The sequence below is a fragment of the Sus scrofa genome, chromosome 15, assembly GCF_054392235.1.
Source record: "Sus scrofa isolate SSC_HxYL_T2T_F1_AM1 chromosome 15, Sscrofa_HxYL_maternal_Yorkshire_Landrace_v2.0, whole genome shotgun sequence".
Classification (NCBI taxonomy): domain Eukaryota; kingdom Metazoa; phylum Chordata; class Mammalia; order Artiodactyla; family Suidae; genus Sus; species Sus scrofa.
The window spans coordinates 59,703,102-59,728,173 of record NC_139397.1 but is presented as its reverse complement, the minus strand read 5'-3'; the positions used below and the strand labels follow the sequence as shown (position 1 = coordinate 59,728,173).

Genomic DNA, 25,072 nt, shown 5'->3' with positions numbered 1-25,072 from the left:
TCTGGCAGCAAGGTGCTTTTACCTAGACAGTGATGCAACTCCGCTCAACTCCACGCTATCGTCTGCAGGTGTAAGCATTTCGGGAGGGCAAGCCGGATGGTCTGGTACCATCTCCTGGAAGGAAAATGAAAGCGAGAGACCCCACTGTGTGACACTCTCTGCGAAACGTGCTTCTCAAGCTCCAGGCTGATTTAAAGCATGTCGGGAATGCCTTCAGGAGATGAACGTGACCTTAGCATGAAAGAAAGTAGACAGAGAGTAGAATTTAAGTGAAGAGAGGGAAAAGAAAGTATTCTCAATTCTTTTTTCTTTTCTTCTTCCTAGCAAGAACCAGTTGAGTCATCTTTGGGGCTTAGTAATGGAGTAAGTGATCTTTCTCCTGAGTACGCGGTCCTGACTTCAGCTATAAAAAATGAAGTGGATAGTACGGTGAACATCATAGGTAAACTGTTTTCACGTCTCTTTTTATATATATATACATGAGTAGCCTTCTGGGGCTGAGAATTTGTCAAACGGGATCTGAAATAACAGAGTTAGCAGGAGGAGGTCCTGGAACCATCTCAAAATGCAAGTTCAGGCCCCAGATTTAAGGGCCTTTGAGGATCAGATAGAGGAACTGACAGGGATCCACCTCAAGAAAGTAGGTAGATGGAGTTCCCGTCGTGGCGCAGTGGTTAACGAATCCAACTAGGAACCACGAGGTTGCGGGTTTGATCCCTGACCTTGCTCAGTGGGTTAAGGATCCCGCGTTGCTGTGGCTGTGCTGTAGGTCAGCAGCTGGAGCTCCGATTGGACCCCTAGCCTGGGAACCTCCATATGCTGCCGGTGTGGCCTTAGAAAAGGCAAAAAGACAAAAAAAAAAAAAAAAAAAGAAAGTAGGCAGATGACATGGATTTTCTTCCCCCTCAGTGGCTAATGATTAGCAGTTCCCAATCGTTCAAAAATTGGTCTCGTGGGCAAAAGTGTTATTTATTTTACTTGGGAACAAGGCGGGGGCCTGGGGGTGGGGGGATTGTCCCTGTGAGTCCCCTTCAGCATCTGCTGGACAAAAGACCTGCCACAGAGGCGGTGCTCATCTTGCAGATGAAGAAGCTGAGGCACAGAGACACTTGGCTCCCACCCAGAGTTTTGGGTACCTTCTGTATATACCAAACTCAGCACTATGAGCAGGAGATAGATTAGGGGGATGGGCATGGCAGACCCAATTCCTAGCTTCATGGAAGGAGACCAATAGTAAACAAGTAAAGCCACAGCTAGTGACAGCATCCCCGTTTGTGGTAGCTGCAAAGGAAAAGAATGGAGCGATGAGAAAGAAAAACGGCACCAGGTTTAGATCAGAGGCTTCTGGGAGGAGCCCCGTTTCCCCTGGAGCCAGTGGGTGAGAAACTTCGGGGTGGGCCAGACAGTAGAACTCCCCACGTGGACCCCAAGACAGGAAAACACTTGGAGGAGTAGAGGGGTGGCCCGTGTGTCTGGGGAGGTGCCTCAGGAGGAAGGAAGGACAGCTCCTGGGGGCCTTTGCAGACCCCTGAGAAGGAGATTGGGTTTTTATCCCCCAACTGCTGGGGGGTATGTTTAAAACAATTTTTTTTTAAAATGGAAGTATAGCAGATAGGAAGGTACACAAATGTTTTACATAAACGTACAAAGTAAACACCACCCCTGGAGGCTTTTAGGCCTGGAGGGTGAAGTACATCTCCGTAAAGTCCCTCTGGCATAGGGTGTGCATGGACGGTGGGGACCCTCTGCAAGAGGGGGACCTTGATCGGAACTTGTATTCTCGCTCCAGCGCTGGAATCCAGAACCTCAGGGGTTTTTTGCCCTTTTTTTGTCCTCAGTACCTGTTGGTCCTTTACATTTTGCTCTGTTTTGTAAACAGTTAGGGCTTCTGATGCTGGCAGAACCGGAAGGATCAGTCAGCGAGCGCTCCAAGAGCAAGCCTCACGTCTGAGCACCTTCATCTGTGGGTTCGCAGTTGAGTAACAGACAGATGGCAGCCGCCCCTCGTTCCTGGGGTTTGGAGTCTGGGAAGTAGAATCGCGTAAGCAGGGTCTCCGTCACACCTTGAGCTCTCTGGCAGAGCTCGGCCTAAAGGAGGGGCAGAGCCTGGTTGATATGCAGCATCTGCTGGACCTCAGGGAGGGGCAGCTTTGCCCTCCTCCAGGGCTCACGGCTGGATGGGGCACTTGGCATAGAGACAGATGGTCCCACAGTCACTTGGGGCTAAGCGAGGTCTTGGAGAATGAGCATTCTCACTTCCCCTCTGAAGTGAGGCCACTTGTCTGCCTGGGAGCCCAGCTTCAAGGCCAAGAGCTGCTTCACCAGCACCTGGGTTTTTACCATCCCTTTCTCAGCAGGCTGTCCCTGCAAGCCTGCCCACTGAGCCCTTTTAAAAAGGGAAGATATATGCCCATCTTCCAGGCACGCTTTCTTAAGATTCAGCTTATTTGGAGGGAGCTGGTTGGCTTTTGGAGCACCCCTTCATTAAAGAGGTGAAGTCAGCCTCAGATAAAATATGCCACATAAATGTCAGAATTGGACCTGTTTTCTTTACCTTTTCTTTTCTTTCTTTCTTTCTTTCTTTCTTTCTTTCTTTCTTTCTTTCTTTCTTTCTCTCTCTCTCTCTCTCTCTCTCTCTCTCTCTCTCTCTCTCTCTTTCTTTCTTTCTTTCTTTCTTTCTTTAACATTTTGGTCTGGTCTTCAGTATGCAAATATTGTCTCAGGTTGCTGGTTCTTTGCCCTTTGGTATGATTGGTGCTACATAGGGTTGGTGCTAATTTAATGAGTCATTACTCCCCAGGCAAAGAGAGAGGCCAGGTTTGGTGAGAGAATCACCTACTGGATAAAATGAGTCCCTCCTAATAACAAAGTAATAGTGGATGGCAGTAAAATGAGTCTGAATATCACTTTCAAATTCATGACCCTTATGAAGCTATGTAATGATATACAAAGTGGATCCTTGCAAGTATTTTAAAGAAATGAGTGTCACTGCAAACAGTAGCACCACCTCAGATTTTAAAGCCTTCCCAAATCTTTTTTCTACACTCTCCCATGTGACCAATAATTAGGCATCCTAGCCTTTACTAGTCTTGCTTTACCTTTTAAAAAATGCTTTATTTAAAAATGACACTGTTTCCTGCTTTCCATTCATTTGTTTCTAAACTCAGAGTTCCTTCCAGTTTTGAATCCAGGAACAGGGATGAAAGCCTCAAGATGTTTTCATTCTGCTCTCATAAGGATGTGTTTATAAGATTTAAAAATGGGAGCTTGAAACAAGTCCTTCACACGAGACGTTTTTCCTGTTGTTGGTAGGCTCTGTCGCTAGGGAAATAGATTGAAAATCAATACCTTAATCCATTGGAGACCAGCCACTAGTACATTTTTAATTCTGGAGAAGGTGACTATTTGGTAAGTGCATCCAGTAAATGTGTAAAACACAAAATGTACTGTTACCCTGACAGATGAACTCTTGAAGGATTGCTGCTATGTGGTTTTATTCTGGTGGCAAATCATAGCAGAAAAACACATGCGTGTAAACACACACATGCGTGTGCACAGGCAGGCACACACTCATGGCCAGTGGGCAGTATCCAGGTCTTGCCTTCTTGTCCGTGACAGCTGAATGGTCCAGATTCAGTTGGCTGTGCACTCAGTCTGAGTGCGGTGTCTCAAACCAGATCTTCTACTGTTTTCTCTCTCCCGTGTGTTTAAATGCACAGGAGAGCCACCCCTAAAGACCTTTCCTGCTAGCCCTTTAAGGGGAGGGAGAAAAAAAACTCCTGATTTTTATTTTTACTTTTCTTTCACATTGAATTATTTCGTGTGTGTGGCAACTTCTGTTTTTAGGAAGCGGAAGAAGCCAGCAAACATGTTGAATTGTTCTGACAATACCCTGCTGGCATGTTGCCCGGGTCAGCAGTGCTTCTGCTGAGCCGTATTGAAATCACCTCCAGGCCAGTGTGAAAAGTTTGCAGGTGCAGACATTCTGTCTCACTGGCCCAGGCGGGGCCTCATAACCCCATTGTGTTTCTTGATAAAAGGTAACCCCACCCTTCAAGACAGCAAAGATAGCTGTGAAATAAGGGAGGCTATTCATTGCTTTGAAGTCAATCGAACGGGCCTTAGGCACAGGCACAGGCAGTTAGGAAATAATGTCATTTGGATTTTGTCTTGATTGGGGCTGCCCCCAATGCACCTTCTAGGACATCCTTTTTTATGGTGATTGCTTCCGAATATGACTAACTTTATCTAAAGTAAACCTTGAGTAGCATTTTTTTTTTTCTTTTAGCCAGACTTAGAAACTTGAGTATCAACAGGAGCAGAACAACAGCAGCAAAATAAAGGGAAAAGGAGCAGAACAGATTCACAACTTAGAGGCCAAACTGAGGGTCCCCCCTCCCTGGGACCTCACAGTTCTAACTCAAGACTGGCAGTCTCTGGCACGTGAATTCATAAGGACTTGAGTGTGGTCACAGGGGACGCTGGACTGTGGAATTGTCTTCATCTTTTCCAGCTCCCGGCTTCCCCTTTCTTTTTGCCATTTCCCCTGGTGCTGAAGATATGAAAAATCTCATCTGCACAATAAACAGTAGCTTTGGGGTGGCCGTTACACAGAAGGCCCCCCTCTTGAGAAGGACCCAGGAAAGGCTTTCCAAGCTGGTGCTCTGTAGGCTTTGTGCTGTCCCCTTCTCCCCGGGGCTCAGTTGCTCACCTCACAGTAGTAAAGGCCAGAGTCAAAGCATCCAGATCTATCAGAATGCCTAGAAAACGCTCAGCAATAGGAAAGTCCGTGCGAGATGTGAACCGAGTTATCACAGGAAGTTCCTGTGGTGGCTTAGCGGGTTATCAACCCAGCTAGCATCTATGAGGATGCGGGTTAGATCCCTGGCCCCACTCAGCGGGTTCAGAATCTGGCATTGCCGGGCTGTGATGTAGGTCGCAGATGTGACTTGGGTTGCTGTGACTGTGGTGTAGGTTGGCGGCTGCAGTTCCAATTCGACCCCTAGCTCAGGTGCATCCCTAAAAAAGCCAAAAAAAAAAAAAAAAAAAAAGTAGCACGAGACATCCAGACACAGAGCTGACATCTTGTTTTTCTTCAGTGACCTGGACCTTGAAACAGCCACAGTCACAAAGGTGAGACTGTGTGGGATGTGCCCTCTGTCCCCACGTGTACCAGGAGCCCTGGGCAATGGAGTTGAGCTGTTGTTTTTTTCAAACTTAAGGAGTTTTTTATTTACTCAAGAAAGCTGCCAATTTTTTCCCAAGGCTATGTATATTTTTCTCCTTCCCCCTCTCTAGCCACCTCCACCTCATTTATAATTAACTATCAAACCCTGTTTTCCCTCTTCGTAGTTCGCAAGTCCATCCCCTTCTTTCTATTTTTGATACAACACACAGTCACCTTCGCTCTCGCCTGAGCTCTGCTTCCACGTTGCCCCTTCTCCCCACAGAGTAATTTCTTTAAAAATGCCGCTCTCACCATGTCCCCATTGCCCCCCAGGACAAAGGCCCCAGTGTCCCCAGGGTCCTGATTTTACCTCTTTTATACTTGTTTTTGAACTTGATGACTTTGAACAATTTGACTCCCATGTGCCTATCCAGAGGGAGAAAGCCAGGTTTCGGCTGTGGGTTTTGTTATTGTGGAGTGGATGCTAAGGTTTTATCAGCACAGCCCGGCAAGAAGTGGGTGTTTGGTGGTTCCGTGGGGAAGAGAGGTCTGCCCCAGATGTCTGCTCCCTTGAGACATGGTGATTAACTCCACTCAGTTTTTACTGGGACACATTGTTTCTGCCCTCTATAGCAGCATGGGATGCTGTTTTCTCCCGGAGTGAAGAGATACACTGCCCCCCTCACATTGGCTCCACCCTGTACCCTGGCAGCCTGTCACCATTGGGGCAGTCTGGCTGTGCAAGGACAGCTCTTTCCCTGCCGTTACTACCCCAGAAGGACCATCTCTCCCACCATTGCTCCTGGATGCCTAAACTGTGGCAGATTTTATGTAAAAAAAAAAAAAAAAAAAAAAAAAAACACAGAAGAGGAGCAGATTAAAAGTTTAAAGACCTGGTTCTGCAGGTTTTTGACTTACCACGTGATCCTAGGCAAATGCCCTAACCTCTCTGAGATTCAGTTTCCTCATGTTTAAAATGGAAATTGATGGAGTTCCCGTCGTGGCTCAGTGGAAGCAAATCTGACTAGCATCCATGAGGATGCAGGTTCGATCCCTGGCCTCACTCAGTGGGTTAAGGATCTGGCATTGCTGTGAGCTGTGGCATGGGTCACAGATGCTGCTCGAATCTGGTGTTGCTGTGGCTTTGGCAGTGGTGTAGGCCAGCAGCTGTAGCTCCGATTCAACCCCCAGCCTGGGAACCTCCATATACCCTAGATGCCGCCCTAAAAAAAAAAAAGGAAATGATAAAGCTGATCCTGTCTTACCTCCCAGGGTTGTCGTGAGGATCAAATGAGTGTAATGGAAAAATCACTGTGTGGTTATCAGGTGGTACGATAATGTTATGATTATGATATTATCAAAATCATATTAAAATATATTTGAGGAAAAGAAGTAGCCGCCATCTGTGCTACGTCATCAGGACTGGTATGAACAGCTTAAATTCTCCAACTTTCAGATGAGGTCAAGAAGACATTTCTCTCCATGGTAGTGTGCGTATGGCCTGCTTTTTTTTTTTTTTTTTTTGTCTTTTTGCCTTTTCTAGGGCCACTTCCGTGGCATATGGAGATTCCCAGGCTAGGGGTCTAATTGGAACTGTAGCCACCGGCCTACACTCAGAGCCACAGCAACACAGGATCTGAGCCATGTCCACAACATACACCACAGCTCACGGCAATGCCGGATCTTCAACCCACTGAGCAAGGCCAGGGATCGAACCCGCAACCTCATTCCTAGTCAGATTCATTAACCACTGCGCCATGACAGATACTCTGGGAAGGCCTGCTTTTACATGTCCTGCCAAAAGGCTTTAAACTTGACCCTGCAGCTGCCTGAGTGACCTTGGCAGTTCACTTGACCTCCCCATGTTTTAGCTTTTTCGAGCTGCGAAGTGGTAGCACCAACCCACCTTCAAAGAACTTTCTGGTTCCCCGTAGTCTGCCTTTAAGGGCTTTCTTTCTCTGAGGCATGGAAGCAACTGCCTTCTCACGTGGAGCTCGGCATTAAGTCAACACTTGTTCATAAAGTATGAATGACCTTTTAAGGAATCAAACCGGTTCATCCATAACCAGCCATGAATAATATTGTTGTAAGTCTCAGCAACGAAGTCCAGATAAAATTACATTCCTGCGGGTGACTCTTTTCCTGATGTGCTGACCTTGGTAAGCTGGGGAGGCTTAGTGGATTTCTAGCCCCTCTAACCATTCGAGAATTTCCTTGGCACCCCGTACAGAACTGTTGAAAGGCAATTTCAGTGTTGGTTATGAGCCCAGTGTCTTATTAAGGTGAGATTTGGAAGTTTTTATCCTAAGAGGTGCTTAGAAAGCCCAGGGTAGCTTAGTTTGAACTTCCCTTTTAGGGAGATGGTACCGGAGACTACTAGGAAGGGAACGCTGAATTTGAATCTCGATTCTGCCATTTGCTGGCTGTCTGACCTTGACTTTGTCATTGAACTCTTTGTTAGTTATTTAACTCTCCATGGTCCTTTCCCTCCTGTCTGAAATGGGAGTGATAATTTTAAGGTCCGGCAGGTGACAAGGTCAGCGTAGGAAAGACAAAGTTCAGTGTTCAAGAAAAGTTATGTTTTGCTATGATTGGTCAGTCAGTCTTCTCTAGCACTTAGGGAGCTCCCACTTCCAACCTTACTTGCCCTCGCAGATTGCTAAGTCTGCTATTCTTGTAACCTGTCCATCATCAGGAATAAGCGGCACTGTCTGTGTTGTCCCTTGGAGCAAAGTTTGATGCCTTCTGGGAAATCAGTTCACATCGGTCTCTGCAGATGGAGGGAGAGGAGAGAGAAGAGAGGGACTGACTGAGTAGGGTTGGTGCATAAAGCACATCCAGAGAGCATCTCTGATATTGGGATTTCCCTGATTTTCTCTTGGTCTTGAGACTTGTGACTTGGGGAGTTTCTGGAGTGCTCTCAATCACATTCATATGGAGAGCAGTGGTCGTCCGTGTCCCAGGCACGAAGCCACCCACTTCTTGGGTGATGTCTGGCCTTAGCGGCAATGTGATTATATTAACCCATATCCAGATGTGGTCCAGAAAACAAATCCTTGTTTTTCTATCCTGGTCACTGGCAATCAGGACACACTTAAAATTTGAATACAGGTGCTTATCTACTTTTTTGCCTTAAGGGATATATATGAAGTGAAGTACAGTGAAATGAACCCCCTTCCGGCATTCAGGCTGATGAACTTTGACAGACTTCCTCAGTGTGTAACCACCACTATATTTAAGACATAGGATGTTTTCCTCACCCCAAACATTTTCTCTCCCTCCCTGCAGCCCCTGGCATCTATGGCCTGCTATGTCTTTAGCATTTCATCTAGGTTTTAAAAAACCCACTTGCCAGGAGTCTTGAAATTTTCTAGGAAATATTCGTCATTACATGGGGTATTTGCAAGTGGGCCTTAACACCTGAAGGCCTCAGGCTCCAGTCTGGGAAACTTGCTCTGTTTATTCATCTCTTTATTCATCAGCTATTCAATGAGCTACTCTGTGGCACGAGCCATGAGCAAGAGCTGGGATTCAAGACAAAAAGCTCTAACACAGGTTCTTCTTCTTCTTCTTTTTTTTTTTTTTTTTCTATTCTAGGGCTGTACCCATGGCATATGGAGGTTCCCAGGCTAGGGGTCTAATCGGAGCTACAGCCACAGCCACAGCAATACCAGATCTGAGCCGTGTCTGCGACCTACACCACAGCTCAAGGCAACGCCGGGATCCTCAACCCACTGAACGAGGCCAGGGATCGAACCTGCAACCTCATGGTTCCTAGCCGGATTTGTTAACCACTGCGCCACGACGGGAACTCCGAACGCAGGTTCTGAACTCTCCTGGGAGCCATACTGTGGCTGGGAAATGACATGTCCAAATACAAAGTTAAATAAAGATACCTAGAATTAACTGGCCATGTGAGGTGGAAAGTCAAGGTCGTGTCTCATTGTCATTTCAGCTGAGCCATGGGGACAGCAAGTGAAACACCTGCAGGAAGGAGGAGGGAGTCTGTTCTGGGGTTCTGGGGTGGTCAGAAAAAGGCTCTCCCAAAGCAGAGACGATCTGACTCCTGCCTGCCAGTCATGCTCCCCTTCCACCCCCTGTGTTATGGCCTCATTGAAGCCTTTGACTTCCTTGAAGTGGAAAGAAATACTCCACTTCCTCAAATTTCATCGTGTGCCCTCCTCCCGACCCCTTCTTTTCCTTTGCACTACTGTCCTCAACTTTTTCTCCCCATCGTTAATGCTGCATCCAGCTATTGGCCTTCTCACAAACCAGATGCTGGACTAGACGATGCTTTCTGTGCTCTACTTAGTACCAGCAATGCCTTATACAAAGAAGATGCTCAAGAAACCTCTGTGGCTCCGTGGTGTCCATAAGAAAATGTTTGGGGTTCAGTCCCTGGCCTCGCTCAGTGGATTAAGGATCCACAGTTGCTGTGAGCTATCATATAGGTCACAGATGTGGCTCAGATCTGGTGTTGCTGTGGCTGTGGTGTAGGCTGGCAGCTGCAGCTCCAATTCCACCCCTAGCCTTTGGAAACTTCCATATACTGCAGGGGTAGCTGTAAAAAGCAAAACAAAAATAACAGGAAAAAAACAAAACAGAAGAAAAAGAGGCAAAAAAAAAAAAAAAAAAAAAAAACAACCCTCTGATAATTGAATGACTGAGGTGGGCCTCATGGAGGAGGACACTGAGGAAGAGAATTCCTGGTCAGAACAAAGAGATATAATTAGAGAAATGCTTGAACGGCTGCCATTGTTTATCCTTCCAGTTAGCTCACTGCCCCTCCACTTGGAAGAACAGTGCAAGAGAGGAGTGAATTTTGGAGTAGTAGAAGTTAAAGTGGTTTTGATTTCAATCAGATTGATGTAAGCTTTTACTTGCCTTAGTGTTCAGGGTATTGATGGTACCCACCCCCTTGTCAAACACGTGGGCTGAGCCAGGTATGTGGTTTCTGTCCCCACCCACCAACTGCTTCTTAGGACTTGGGAAAGGATGGGACATAGCTCGTTTTCCTGCCGTTTTATTTAACTTGAGAGAAGAGGCAGAAGGAACGGGAGAGAGGTCAGTGTCACGCTCAGACCTTGGCCAGGGAACTTCATAATTGATGCTCTCAGGCTTCAGGAGCAGAGTCCAAAGGATAAAATAAGAATTTGGGAGTCTGCCTGCCATATTTAGCCTGCCTGCCTTTTCTTTAATTTTAATCCCCTCCTAAATGGCGTCCAGTTTTATTCTGTGTACTGTGGTCTGTGGATTCTTTCGATCACGTCCTCAAACCTGCTTTCCCAGCATCTTTGGTGCCTTTCTATTTCTTTGTTAGAAAAGCCATGAATTCTCACTCCCTTCTAAAACCTTCCCTGAGTAGAAGTCAGGTAACATAGGAGTTCCCTGGTGGCCTCGTGAAAAGCCATGAATTCTCACTCCCTTCTAAAACCTTCCCTGAGTAGAAGTCAGGTAACATAGGAGTTCCCTGGTGGCCTCGTGGTTAAGAGTACGGCCTTGTCACTGCTGTGGCTCAGGTTGCTGCTGCAGTGTGGGTTCAAGCTCTGGCCCAGGACCTTGTGCACGCACGCCATGGGTGCAGCCAAAAAAAAAAGAAAAATGAAGTAATAGTCTCCCTAAGTTCTGCTAGTCATTTCATCACACTGCCTCACAGCAATGAAAACAGAAACCCATGTATAAACAGAAATACTTGAGCAATCAAAATATCTCGAACAGTGAAAACAGGAACTCGCCCATGGTGCTAAATAATTTCTTGAGGAGACTGGAATGTGGCCTCCTTCCTGCCGAACCAAAACATTTTACAGGTGGCTGAGAAAGTGGCAGGGACTCAGAGCACTGCCTGTATTCCAGGCTGTGTGTCTCTGGACATGGCACCCCACTTCTCTGTGTCAGGTTGTCTTCATTTATAACAGGATAATGGTGTGTTCATGGGTTGAAATGTTACAATATGGAGTTCCCTTCCTGGCTCGGTGGTTCACAAACCCGACTAGGAACCATGAGGTTGCCAGTTCGCTCCCTGGCCTTGCTCAATGGGTTAAGGATCAAGCATTGCCGTGAGGTGTGGTGTAGGTCGCAGATGCGGCTTGGGTCCCACATTGCTGTGGCTGTGGTGTAGGCCGGCAGCTGTAGCTCCAGTTCAACCCCTAGCCTGGGAACTTCCACATGCTGTGGGTGCGGCCCTAAAAAGCAGGGGAAAAAAAAGAGAAAAAGAAAAAGAAACGTTACAGAGTAGAACATTGACTATGAAGGCAGAGTGCTTTGACAGAGGCCTTTGGGAAAACATCACTGTTCCCCTATGTTCATTAGTGCCAGTTTTCAGGGATATTCTATCTAGTCAATTGCCAATAGAAGTAGAAGGTTAGCTCTGTTTGAAAGTAGGGCAGGGCATGGGGTCATTCAAAGTAAAACCACAGTGAGGTAGCATTCCACACTAAAGTCAAAAAATAGTAACGACACCAAAAGCTGGCGAAAATGTGCATAAATTAGATCATCCATACATGGGTGGTGGGACCATAAAATGGTATAGCCACTCTGGACACGAGTTTGGCAATTTCTTGTAAAACTAAATATATAATAACCATGTGATCTAGCCTTTGCACTCTTGGGCATTTGCCCCAGAGAAATGGAAATATATGTTCATATAAAACCTGTTCACAAATGTTCATAGCAGCCTTATTTGTAATAGCCAGAGAATGGAAACAACCCAGAAGTAGTTGATTCAAAACAGGCTGTGGTACATTCATGCCACGGAATATTTACTCAACAGTGTAAACGGGTCGACCATTGATTGATACACACAACAACTTGGATGAATCTCTAGGGAGTAAGGCTCAGTGAATACAGCCCGTCAGGGAATGTGAATCCATTTATGAAGCATCCTTGAAATGACAAAAATTATACAAATGGGAAGCAGATGAGTGGATGTCAGGAGTTTCAAGACAAGGAGAGGAGACCGAGGGAAGGTGGGTACGGTTTATAGGAGATGCTTGTGGTGATGGGACTGTTGAGTGTCTTGGCTGTGGTGGTGGGAACATGAAACCACACATATGATAAAATTGTTCAGAAGTAGGTACACACACACACACACAGGAGTATAAGTGAAATGGAGTGAATCTGAACAAGCTGGGTAGATTATCAGTGTCCCTATCCTGATGTTTACCATAGTTTGGCCAGATATTACCGATGGAGGGCTAATGGGTAGAGGGCACGCCAGATCCCTGTATTACTTCTTACAACTGCATGTGAATCTACAATGATTTCAAACTGAAGAATTTCGTTTTTTAAAAAGTTGGGGCAGAGTTCAGAGCGAGGGTGTTCAGAATTCATCTTATCAGTGTTTTAAAGAGTCGATGTTACTAAGGTGTGTTAGAATTGGGAAACCATTCTTTTCCGCTGTTCTGATATTGCATCCGTGCCTGCAGAGTAGGAAGGGTGCTTGGGGGTATGCACAGAGCACTCCACAGCTAGAAATGACACAATGGGGTGGATTTGGGAGGTCCTAATGAAAGTTTGATGATGTCTCTTTCAACCCCAAGACCCAGAAAATAGCACACTACCTTTATTTAGAACAAGAAGAGAGACTAGAAGGGGACAGGTTCAAAGCACTTTTATCTCGCTGGCCCTGGAGCTAAGTCTGCCTACAGCCTCTGGTCCTGCATTCTTGGCTGTGGCCAGGTTAAGTTTGGGACGTAGCCACATGTAAGCACCATTTCCAGGCACACTGGAAATAGCCCTGGGGAGGCAGGTTATTGGCAAGCTGCTTCTCTGGGGACATTAAACCAAAGCGAAGACTTGTTCTTCTTTCATGGCAGACGATGTTTGGTGATCAGAACTCTGACTCCTTGTTCTTGGTCTCTCTCTGGGGGAAGGTTGTCTTCCTTGAGAGTGTGTGCTGGGCTGGTGAGGACAGGTGACACTGGTGCATGATCACTGTCTTTTCTTTGAAGTTGTAGGACAGTCACATCTGGACAGCACCATTGAGGATCAAGAGATTGTCACTAACCCACCAGACATCTGCCAAGTCGTGGAGGTGACCACCGAGAGTGATGAGCAGCCGGTCAGCATGAGTGAGCTCTACCCCCTGCAGATCTCCCCCGTGTCTTCCTACGCAGGTAAGGGGGTGGGACGGGAGCTCTGGGACCCAGGAAGATGCAAGGGAGGGTGGGCCCTTTAGTCTAAAGTCACCCATTGCCCCAACGCACCAGAGAACCTCTCCTCTGTCTGGAATTGTCCAGCCAGGCTTATTCTGGCTGGAATTGTTCTTTTGTGCGTGTGTGTCTTTGGGGGGCCACACCCACAGCACATGGAAGATCCAGGCTAGGGGTCGAATCGGAGCTGCAGCTGCTGGCCTGCCTCACAGTCACAGCAATGCCAGATCCTTAACCCACTGAGCGAGGCCAGGGATCCAACCTTCCTCCTCATGGATACTAGTTGGGTTTGTTACTGCTGAGCCACAACGGGAACTCCTGGCTAGAATTATTCTTGCTATAATGTTCTCAATCAACATCTTCCTGGGTTTTTACTCTCAGATGGAAGACATGGTCACAGCATTTTACTTGATCACCCGTAACATGTTCATGCATAACTAACAGTAAGATTTCTTTGGGGAAGTAGTTCGTCTGAGTCTTATTTTATTTGCAGAAGTTATCAGAAATTCCAGAGGGTGTTGTTCATGGAATCTGAGTTTGACCAAGCTGGATAGGGCCTTAGGGACCACCTCTTCCGAGTCCTTCATCAGAAGTGAAGAGACTTGCTCCCGGCCACACAGCCAGTAAGTGTTTGGGTCAGGACTCGAACTACACCTTCAGACCCCAAGTTCCATTCTGTTGTTCGGCCAAGTTTACTGGGCATTTCCACATGTTTCCTGCTTCTTTTTCGATATAATGATTTAGTACCACTTCTAATGGGGCCAGACGACTGAGCCCATTTCTGTTCCCCCAGGGAATTCAACTCTGTAGAATTGCAGACTTTGGCCCCAGCGGTCACAGGATTAGGGCCAGATTCAGTTGGCTTTTCCATCCTTACAGGCTAAAGTGATGGCTCCTTTTTCCCACCAACATCATATCTTCTTCTCCAAGCTTTCTGATGATCTCCACTGAACTTTGTGGGACTCAATTGTAATTATGAAATACACGTTCTGAGTCAGCACTGTTGCTTGCAGATATTAAAAATAAAAAGCAGAGGCCCTCTCCTGGGTAACTACAGTCAGTTCTAATAGGCGGTTCGGGAGTTCTTTCCAGCGTCCTTTCTGTGCTGCCAAATAGCGCGTCCTTCAGTCGGGCAGCCACCCCGGTGACAGGCACAGAGTCAGCATTAGAATTAGGTTGAGTCAAGTGACGAGTTGTTTGTGAGTTATCAGCCCCTAAGTTAACCTCATATTTCCTGAACTCTTTCTTTAAAAAAAAAAAAAAAAAAAAAATTTACTTTTTAAAATTGTGTTAAAATGCCCATAACCTACCATTTACCATTTTAGCCATTTTTAAGGGTACCTTTTTGCGGCATTACGGGCCTTAACCTAGTCTCGAAACCATCACCACCGTCCACTTCCAGCAAGTTGTCATCTTGCAAAACTTAAAAGCAAAACTGAAACTCTGTGTCTGTTAAATAATAACTCCCCCTCCGCCTCCCCCCAGCCCCTCGGCAACCACCCTTGTACTTTCTGTCCCTATGAACCTGGCTGCTCTAGATACCTCATAGGAGCCGATTCATCCAGTGTGTGTTCGTTGGTGACTGGCACTTTTCGCTTCACAGAGGTCCTCAAGGTCCTAGCCTTCCTTTGTGTTGGGAACTTAAAAGCAAAGCGTGAGCCAGCCTTGGCCACGAGAAGCCCATAATCTGTCAGACAGGATAAGCTTGTCATCAGTTGTGGATTCGTCAGGCATATTTTGAACTCCTGCATGTGCCCGTTCCTCTTTGGTCTCTGCCAGTCCCCGTAATAATAACTGCTATTTGCCATGTGTTTGCTGTGCCCTGTGAGCTGTGCTGAGTGCTTGGAATCGATTGGCTTATTGAACTAGCATGAGAATAACCCTGTCTGCTTGGGTCCTGTCATTATTCTCTCTTTAAAAATTAGGAATTCAGAGCTTCTGTTGTGGCTCAGTGAGTTAAGAAGCCAACTAATATCCATGAGGATGGGGGTTCGACCCCTGGCCTCGCTCAGTGGGTAAAGGATCGGGCGTTGCTGTGGCTGTGATGTAGGCTGGCAGCTGCAGCTCCAATTCGACCACTAGCCTGGAAACTTCCATATGTGGAGAGTGTGGCCCGAAAAAAATTAGGAATCCAAGGCCGATGGGATGAAGCCGAGTGTCCAGGACGGGACCACCTACAGCACAGTTAGACCCTCACAGAGCTGATGCTGAGTTCTTAGCTTCCCAGTGTGGGGCTGCCCTACAAAGCCATGTGGGGCCCGGCCATTCACAGCCGCCCGACCCAGGATCTCAGGGGCCAACCGAAGGAGGCAGAGCAGAATGTTTATGCCCTAATTTTACCGTGGAGATAACTGAAATTTGAAACGTGAAGCTCCTTTGCTTATGTTTCCCTGACTGTGGCTGAAAATGTATGACTTTGTTCTATATTATGCTACGGCAGGCATTATTACCTCCCATGTGTTTTGGGTTTTTTTTTTTTTTTTTTTTTAAGGGGTTGGAGCTTTAGCTTTTCTATTTATCTGTTGAGTAAGACTTTTCTGATGTCTTCTTGGGGATTCTGGAAAGGCCTCTTCTTGCTCTTCTGCCAGTAGTGGCATTTTGCTCTAGCAGAAGAATCCCCAGAACAGCTGATTCATGCAGAGAGAAACGAAAATTTCATTACCCTTTTCAGGACATTTGCAAGATTTGAAAGGCAGGATTTTAGTGCCAGGCTGGCGGGGTTGCGGGGAGACAGCAGGGGCGCGGTGGTGTTGGTTGGAGCCTGGTGTTTCAGCCTGGCCTTTAGTTCTTTCTGTTGTTTTCATTGTCTGAATTCTCCAGAACCCTTTGGAGGGGGGCTTATTGGATGGAGCCCAGATAAGCCATCACTGCTACTTTTCTGGAACCTACAGGCACAAAAGAGATGTGTCTGAGAGTTCCCATCATGGCTCAGCGGTAACCAGTCCAGCTAGTATCCATGAGGATGAGGGTTCGATCCCTGACCTCGATCAGTGGGTTAAGGATCCAGCCTTGCTGTGAGCTGTGGTGTAAGCCACAGATGTGGCTCAGATCTAGTGTTGCTGTGGCTATGGCCAGGAGCTACAGCTCCAATTTGACCCCTAGCCCGGGAACTTCCATATACCACAGGTGTGGCCCGAAAAAAGCTAAGCGAATAAGAAACATATCTGTTACTGACCATGGGCAACTAAAATTTTCCAGTTGGGGATCTCACAGCTTGCTACTAGGAAAGGCAGCTTTTTGGGTCATATTCTCTTTCAAGTTTGATGCTCCCCAAGAGAATAGGCTATATGCCTGTCTTTCATGACAGGGTTCCTTTGTTTGGACTATTCAGCTGAATTTCAGCCTCCTCCAACCACTTTCATTCCCTTGTTTAGGAAACTGGAGGCGTTGTTGGCTATTTTTTTCTCCCTACTGAGCATTGAAATATAATCCCAGTAGTATTACAAAAACCACACTCATTGTTGCAGGTCTGTCTTCTCCATGGTCTAAATATTACAGCGAGCAAGAAAAGGGACAGCTTCTTTTAGTGAATGGACTTGCATTGGATTATTTTTAAGACAATACCGAATTCTAATTGGATTCATAAACTTTTATCCTGGGGAGGGATGTCCCAAAGCCCAACCATGGGACACTCTAGAGAGAGTCATTTTACCGTTAAAGATCTTCCCCAAAGTGGCCTCTTGCCCCATGTGTGGCACCAGGATTTTATTAGGATGTTGGTGGTTTTATAAAAAGAAAGCCGTGGTCGTCTTTTGGGGAAGGTCGGATGAGAGGATGGAGAAGAAAGCCTAAGACAGAGGACTGATTGGTGATAACCGAGAGAAGGGACATTTCCTACTGACCAGCAAGCAGCAGAAAGATTTTGGGTCCTTCCAGAAACCATAGCAAGGTTGCGTTTTGTCAAGTGGGGAAAAATAAAAGTGCTTTAAGATTAAGAGGATTCTTGCTGGAGTTCCCGTCGTGGCTCAGCAGTTAGCGAACCCAACTAACATCCATGAGGACTCGGGTTCAATCCCTGGCCTCACTCAGTGGGTTAAGGATCCAGCGTTGCCGTGAGCTGTGGTGTAGGTTGCAGACGCAGCTCGGATCCCACTTTGCTGTGGCTCTGGCATAGACCAGTGGCTTCAGCTCTGATTGGACCCCTAGCCTACGCGAACCTCCATATGCTCCAGGTACAGCCCTAAAAAGACAAAAAGATAAATAAATAAATAAAGTAAACCAAACCTCGGCTCTGAAAGAAGCATCTTTGCCATCATCTGATCCAACATTCCCTTCTCTTTCACCCTACTTGCTTTTGGGGAAACTGAGACCAGAAGGATGAAACCTAAACTCAGGTACCTGTTATCACTCTGGAAACACTTGCAACTTATTCAGACGCTGCTCGGGAAGCAACTCCCCCCTTTTTTTTTTTTTTTTCTTATTCCAAATACAAAATCCAGTCCACACTAATCAAAAGGAAAAATGGAAACAACCTCATGCTGCTGTGTCGGCAGTGACGGTGATCTGGAAGCGGCAGCTGCCATGAACTCATTTGTCCTATAAGGGATCTCAATTCGAGTTCTCTGGTGGCAGTTAAGGATAAGCAGTGTTGTTACTGCTATGGCTTGGGTTAGATTCCTGGCCTAGGAACTTCTGCATGTCTTGGGTGTGACAAAAAAAAAAAATCCTGAAAATGACCATGGTAAAAAGAAAACAGGAAACTGGGCATGAGTGCCCCGACAAAGCACTTTGAACCAGTGATTCAGGGGAGGCCGTGAGCATCGCTCTTATTCTAGAGAGAAGGATTTGAGGTCCTTAGGCTGGATCAATTTGCGATACGAAGAGTTATCAAAAGTCCTTTAGAAGCAGTTGATCTTCCTTTAGAAACGATGCAAACATTCGCGTCAGCCGAAAACAGGAGTTCAGAGCATGCGTGTGTTCTCTCTCTGACTGTCACCCAGAAGTTCAAAACCAGGTCCTTACGGGCAATTAACATTCTGATCACGTTCAAGGTCCAGGCAAGGTCTTACCAAGGAGTCTTCCCCAGGGTCTGCCTTCCAACCTCTCCTGCAACCGTAACTTGGGCTGCAGTGGAATCCCAGAACCTTGGTCTCACCTGCTCATTTTCCCTATTTCCAGCCTCCAGAGCAAGCCTAGTGGCACTGTGTTTTTATTTTCAGCGGAGGGGAACAGAAAACAGTGGTATTGATGGAGGGTGATTAGGAGAGGGGGGGCCTAGACAGACAGGAAAGGAAGAGAAACCTTGGCCTCTGAGCACAAAAAGAGCTCCAACCATGAAAATGGAAAGGGGATCTTGAAGTTTCATCAGAAGCATGAGCTGCGGGACAGCTTCAGAGCCCAGGGCCCTGGAAGCCAAAGGCTGCTTTGTTTTCCCTCCTCTGTGCTGACTCAGTCCAGACTTTGGCTGATTTCTCAACATCTCTGTTCCGCATTTTCCTTAGGAGTGGCTGCGCTGATTCCTGCCCCCTCGGGGGCCTGAGCTAGTGTGAAGGTTAGGCAAGGAGGGGCATTTCCCCTTGCTGTTATTTTTAATTTGGTTTTACGTGGAAACATGTCTGGTGCTGGGTGTTGCTGCTTTGCCTTCATAATCAGGGTCATTGTCAGCCAAGGTGGGACCCCCGAGGATGCTTCTGGAGGTCAGCTCAGCCCGAGGAGTGGCCAGCCCGTCTTCCCCATGCTGGTGGTCCGCCCTCAGCAGTCCCTCTTGCCTGGGTGAAGTCACCAGAGGAAGTGGCTGAAAGTGTACACAGAGGCTCCAGGGTGGGCCCCGCGCCATCACTTTTGGTTTCTTTGCTTGAGGAATGAATCTGTTACTCTGTCCATTTGTCCTTAGCCTTCACTTCTCAGGGAGCCTGGTCTGTGGCTGGTGCTCCAGGCGGCCAGAGGGCTCCATCTGAGCTGGAAGCCATCTGGTCACAGCTGTGCCACCGGCAAGATATGGTTTGGGGGATGAAGGAGGTAGAAACACCAGCTCCTCTGCACAGCAGGGGGACGGTAGGAGCTGCTCCCCAACCTGGGACCCCCGAGCGACCAAACAAAACAGAGGTGCCGGCCCATGGCCCATACACCCCATAAAAGTGCAGTATTACTGTTTCCCTTCAGGCCTCACATGTAAAATGAATGACCCCAACTCAGGCATCTCTAAGGGTCTGTGTATTTTGGAAATTCTACCCGCTGTGCTTTCATTTCTCCCATGAATGCTGTAAATCCACACACCATCAATTTTTTATTTAATACAATTAATTTTTTTCCCTTAAAAAAATCAAAGAATTTTCTTTGCTTAAAAAAAAAAAAAACTCAGTCTTTGTCCAGGTGATGTGGAACCACTTGCTATGAACCATGATCCTGTTACCCTAGCTTGTCCAGCAGATCTGGTGTTGAGTGAGGCTGGTGCGCTTAGGACAAATGCGTGGTAACGTGTGCTAGGTGAGAGCTGTGCCAGGCCTTGTGCTAGGCCTCTCTTCACACACTCTCTGGCTCACTTGTCACAGAATCCTCTTTGGAAGGTGTTTCTACTCCTATTTTGCAGATGAGGGAAACTGTGGCTCCATGAAGTTAAGTAACTTGCTCCATGTCTCTCACAGCTGGCAGGTTGAATCAGGATAGTCACCAAATTAGACCGTAAACCACAGGCTTAGTGACTTAAAACAACACACATTTATTATCCTCCAGTTTCTAGGGGTCAGGGGAAAGGGCATGGCTTTGCTGGGTCCTCTGCTCAGGGCAGCCGTCAAGGTCTGGTCCATGGCTACTGTCTCAGCTGAGGATGTTATCGGGAAGGGTGTGCTCCCAGACTCACATGATTTGGGGCAGAACGTAGTTCCCGGCAGGGTGTCAAGCTGAGGGCCTCAGTTTGCTGCTGGCTATTGGCTAGAAGCAGCCCGTGGTCGTTTGTCCTGGGAGCCTTTCCGCCATGGCCACCTACTTCCTCAAAGCCAGCAAGGGGACTAGCCTCTTTGTCAGACTGGGTTCAGTTATATGTAAAGTAACCACACGCATCCCATCACCTCTGCCGTGTTCTCTTGGTACAAAGCAAGTCACAAGCCCCACCCACACCCCAGAAGGTAAACCCGGTGGGTGGGGCTCACAGAGCCACCCTGGAATCTGCCCACCCACAGTAACCCAGCAGGAGGATGCCACTTTATAAATCCAGATGTCCCAGGACTGGAGCAGCAGAGAGGGAAAGGAGGGGCCTGAGCAGAGAGCGTGGCTCATCTGCAAAGACCGGGCTGGGACTGAAATGAGCTACCTGGGAGAGGAGAGTGGTGTGGGGCAGTAAGGACCGGCCAGCCTAGGGCCTGGGGGGCGGAGGCAGATTCACCACAGGGCCCAAACCCCATCCTGGGGAGCAGAGGCCATGACTGCCTGTAGCCTGGCCCAGAGCAGATGAGCTACCCCTCAACCCTCAAACTTTTCTCCAAAGGCCCAAAAGTTAGAGACAGAAAATGCTGTCCCGGCATCTCCTAGGCGCCAGCATTTGCCCTGACAAAGCGGACAGAGGTTAAGGGTATAGTGACCCATTTCTCTGTCCATGAAAGAAGTGCTGATCTAGTTTTTCAAATGCTGCCTGAGCCTCGAGACGGTGTGGAGGGCAGGAATGATGGCCCTGTGTGTTTTTCTCTCTGAACAGAAAGCGAAACTACCGATAGTGTGCCCAGTGATGAAGAGAGCTCAGAGGTAAGTACGGCGATCACGCTGACTCCAGCAGATGCTGGGGGGAGGGGGTGCCTGGGGGGGGAGTCAGGGGGGCTTCTCAACCAGCACTTTGGGTTCCTAGCTGCTAGTTAGGTTTTTTTCTTTTCGATCAAGAGTTTCCCTTTGGGATTTTTTTTTTTTTTTTTTTTAGTGGTGGTGGTGGTAAAATATAACATAAGATTTACAGTGCTTTTGGATTTCAAATTATGAAATGAAACTCAGGGGACTGCATGGGAGCGAAAATGTTACCATGCGAAAGGAGGCTGGAGGATGGCAGGAAAAGGCCAGGAAATGTTGATAATCTTACCACCATAAACATCCTGAGGCCCAAGCAGAAATAGAAGGTCCAAGTGGCCAAAGCTCACATCAGGCAGTGCTAAGCAAAAGTAGCACCCCCACCCCACATACCTGGAGTCCCCGCCCCCTGCGATCCTGCCCAGAAGCCAGGTGTGTGTTGGTCTGGATTCTGAGTCTCCTCTTCTGATCTCCCTCCTCTCAGCTGGGAAAAGGGCAGGAAATGGCTGTAATGGTGATGGAAAGCATTCCTGCAAAGCCTGCTCTGTGTCTGCCTGTGAGGAATGGAGGGGAGAGAGAGAGGTTGAGTAGTGGTTGTTTGGATTAGTGATTTCCCGATGTACTAAATACTTTCAAGTATAGGCCAGGAATTCTGAAAAGACAGTAGTTGCAGGAACCTATGTATATCCGGACCCTGTTTCTTCAAGGTCAGTATTCCAGCTCCTTCTCTGAACAAAGCCACCCTCGAGGCCAGCTACTTGCCTGCACGCTGAAGCCCTAAGCTCCAAGCCATTTGAAAGCAATCTGGGGGCATTCCCTCCTTCTGAAAACCTTGACTCCAAGGTCGGAGGCCAGCTGTGAGGAGCCATCCCCCGTGACACACACCAGCAGTCCCGGCTCTGAGCTCCCTAATGATCAGGCCAAGCAGCTAGAGTAGAGGGAACCAGAAACCCAAGTTGCTGCCTTGTTTCCTGCCCTCATAGAACAGTCTTGGCTAGGTTTCTGGGAGGTGGCAGATGGCCTTGATAAAAAGGGAAGAGGCCATGGCCGGGGGTGTACAGAGCTGGGGGAGGGTTTCAGTCCAGGGACCTGGAGACAGTTGCTAAGCTGTTTCTTTGGTCCACGCCCCTTGAGAAATTCAGGCACCGACACCTGGGAAACATGGTGCTTCTTTTTCTCTTTTTCTTTGTTGTCTTTTTTAGGGCTGCCCTTGCGGCATGTGGAGGTTCCCAGGCTAGGGGTCGAATTGGAGCCGCAGCCGCCAGCCTTACACCACAGCCACAGCAACGAAGGATCCAAGCTGCACCTGCGACCTGGACCACAGCTCACGGCAACGCCAGATCTTTAACTCACTGAGCGAGGCCAGGGATCGAACCTGCGTCCTCATGGGTTCTAGTCAGATTCATTTCCGTTGAGCCGCAGTGGGAACACCCATGGTACATTTTTTTAAAAAGCCATACAGAGAAGGCCAGGCAAATAGACGTATCTTGATTCTTGTCCTTGGAAGGGCCGACCTCACTGGCGGAAGAGGAACATTGAAGGCAAGCAGTACCTCAGCAACATGGGGACGCGGACCGCCTACCTGCTGCCCAGCATGGCAACCTTCGTCACTTCCAACAAGCCCGACCTCCAGGTCACTGTCAAAGAGGAGAGCTGTCCGGTGCCTTACAACAGCTCCTGGCCCCCGTTCCCAGACCTCCCCCTCACAGCCCCCGGGACCCCGGCGCCCAGCAGCAGTCGGCCGGACCGGGAGACCCGGGCCAGTGTCATCAAGAAGACATCCGACGTCACCCAGGCCCGCGTCAAGAGCTGTTAAGCCTTTGACTTCCCCTGGTGGTTGTTGGGATTTCTTGGCTTTGTTTTATTGTTTGTTTGTATTTTATTTTTCTCTCTGACATCTGTTTTAGACAAATCTTAAGGGAAAAAGCCTTGACATTAGAACATTGATTGCTGTGTCCAACTCCAGTACTGGAGCTTCTTTTGAACTCAGGACTCCAGCCCCTTGGTAGACGCGTGATCTCTAGAGCCTGCTGGATCTCCCAGGGCTGCTCCCTCAAGTTCAAGAACGTCATAGGACCAACACCCACACGGGCAGTGAGGTGCTGCATTGCCTGCGGTCAAGGCCAGCGTGGTGGCGTGGATGCCTCAGAATGGATGAGAAAATGTGAACTAGCTAGAATTTTTTATTCTTGTGAATATGTACATAGGGCAGTACTAGCGACGTTGCAGTCTGCTTCTGCACCTTATCTTAAAGCACTTACAGACAGACCTTCTTGTGATCTTGCTCTGTTTCACAGCACCGTCAACACCCCCTTCCCTGCCCTCCTCCCCTCCCCTCCCATTTCCTTCCTCCTTTTTTCTCCCTTCAAAGGCTGTGTCCCACATCCCTGAGGAGGAGGAGAAGAAAATGAACTTCTCCGCAGATGTCCCATTTTCAGACTGCTTTAAAAAAAAAAAAAAAAGAAAAAAGAAAATCTTTCTAATCTGCTATGCTTGAATGCCACGCGGTACAAAGAAAAACTATCATGGAGAGATTATTCAAATTCCCAGATTTGAAGACGAAAATACTCTAATTCTAACCAGAGCAAGCTTTTTTATTTTTTATACAGGGGAATATTTTATTCAAGGTAAAATTCTAAAGAAGATATAATTGTTTTTTATCTTTTCTACAGCAAATTTATAATTTTAAGATTCCTTTTCTTGTTTATCGGCAATTGTTATTACATCCTTGTGGCACATTTTTTTTTTAATTTTGTAAAGTTGAAAAAGCTTTTATGAGCTCATGTAGCAATCAAATTATCCTGTGGACTGATAATAAATGAATATGATATATAGTTAAATTTTTAATGGGCATCTTGCCTGGCTTTGTCTGTGGGTACCTGAGCACTATCGTGGGATAGGACTGGCAGAGTGCCCTTTCTTGTGACCAGTAACTGTCCCCCTTTCAAGCCTAGAGGTACTTGTTGGGGGCTCCCCCCCTGAGCTGACACTGTGCTGAATGTGCATGATGAATTCACTTCTTCACTCATCGAGTTGTGCTCAGGGTGGGGATGTCTCTCCAGTTCACAGGAGGAAATGGAGACCTAAAAGGAAGATGCCTTGACTCAAGGTCACATAGGTAGTAAGAGTCAAGGACACAAGCTAAGCCCAAAGCTGCTGTGACAATGGAGGGAGTCTTTTTTTTTTTTTTTTTTTTTTTTTGTCTTTTTAGGGCTGAATCTTCTGCGTATGGAGGTTCCCAGGCTAAGGGTCGAATCGGAGCTGTAACTGCCAGCCTACACCACAGCCACAGCAACGTGAGATCTGAGCCATGTCTGCAACCTACACCACAGCTTACGGCAACGGCAGATCCTTAATCCACTGAGCGAGGCCAGTGATCGAACCCATGTCCTCCTGGATGCCAGTCAGATTCGTTTCCGCTGAGCCACAAGGGCAACTCCAAGAGGGAGTCTTTTTACCCCTTTTCCACTGCTCTCTCCTGTCAGCAAATTCCATCCACATCTGTGTTTTTCTTGTTCTTAAACATCTGACTAAAATTCGATGTTTATGTCAGGTGCCAGTCTCATGGATAAGGCATTTTCAATAACAGGAAATATTTGTTGTATTCCTCCTCTCAATCAATCTTCTTTCTAAGACCCGGGCCCTCAGCCCTAGCCTAGCCCTCAGAACTTCAGGAATGTCTTTTTGAGCGAGAAACATCCAGAACCCCAGGCCCCATCACCCCTCAGCATTTCAAGGTGTGTCCCTGACCTTGAGACAGTCCTTGGACTCACCCCTCCTGCATCTTCAATGTTTGCCAAGTCAGACTCCTACCTCTGGGGGGTTGTGGAGGAAATGGCCAGGTTAATATTTGCAGAGGTTGCTTCAATGAAAGGACAAAGGGCTATTTTCAGGCCTCTCCCTGTGCGTAGTTGCAGATATAATTAGTGGCCATAAAATTCTCCAGCCCTGAACAAAAATTAAGCTAAGTGTTTTCCTGGCCAGGGTGCTGAAGTTGAGGTGCCAGTGCTCCCGGGAGGAGCGCCTTGTTGACTGTATTTCCCTC

At 47.5% G+C, this 25,072-nt stretch overlaps 1 protein-coding gene across 14 annotated transcripts in view; it reads left to right on the top strand.

The window, feature by feature from the left end:
* IRF2 (interferon regulatory factor 2) overlaps positions 1–23,874 on the top strand; it is a 145,969-nt gene extending 122,095 nt beyond the window's left edge. For 10 of the 14 annotated variants that reach the window (XM_085001032.1, XM_021075622.2, XM_085001030.1 and 7 more), the window contains 4 exons: positions 325–442; positions 13,117–13,281; positions 20,948–20,994; positions 22,535–23,874. In XM_085001032.1, coding sequence (XP_084857158.1) covers positions 325–442; positions 13,117–13,281; positions 20,948–20,994; positions 22,535–22,843 — 639 coding nt within the window. In that variant the 3' untranslated portion in view covers positions 22,844–23,874. The remainder of the gene's footprint in view (positions 1–324; positions 443–13,116; positions 13,282–20,947; positions 20,995–22,534) is intronic. The other 4 variants (XM_021075623.2, XM_005671703.4, XM_085001033.1 and 1 more) reach the window with 1 other exon arrangement.
* The last annotated feature ends 1,198 nt before the right edge of the window (positions 23,875–25,072 follow it).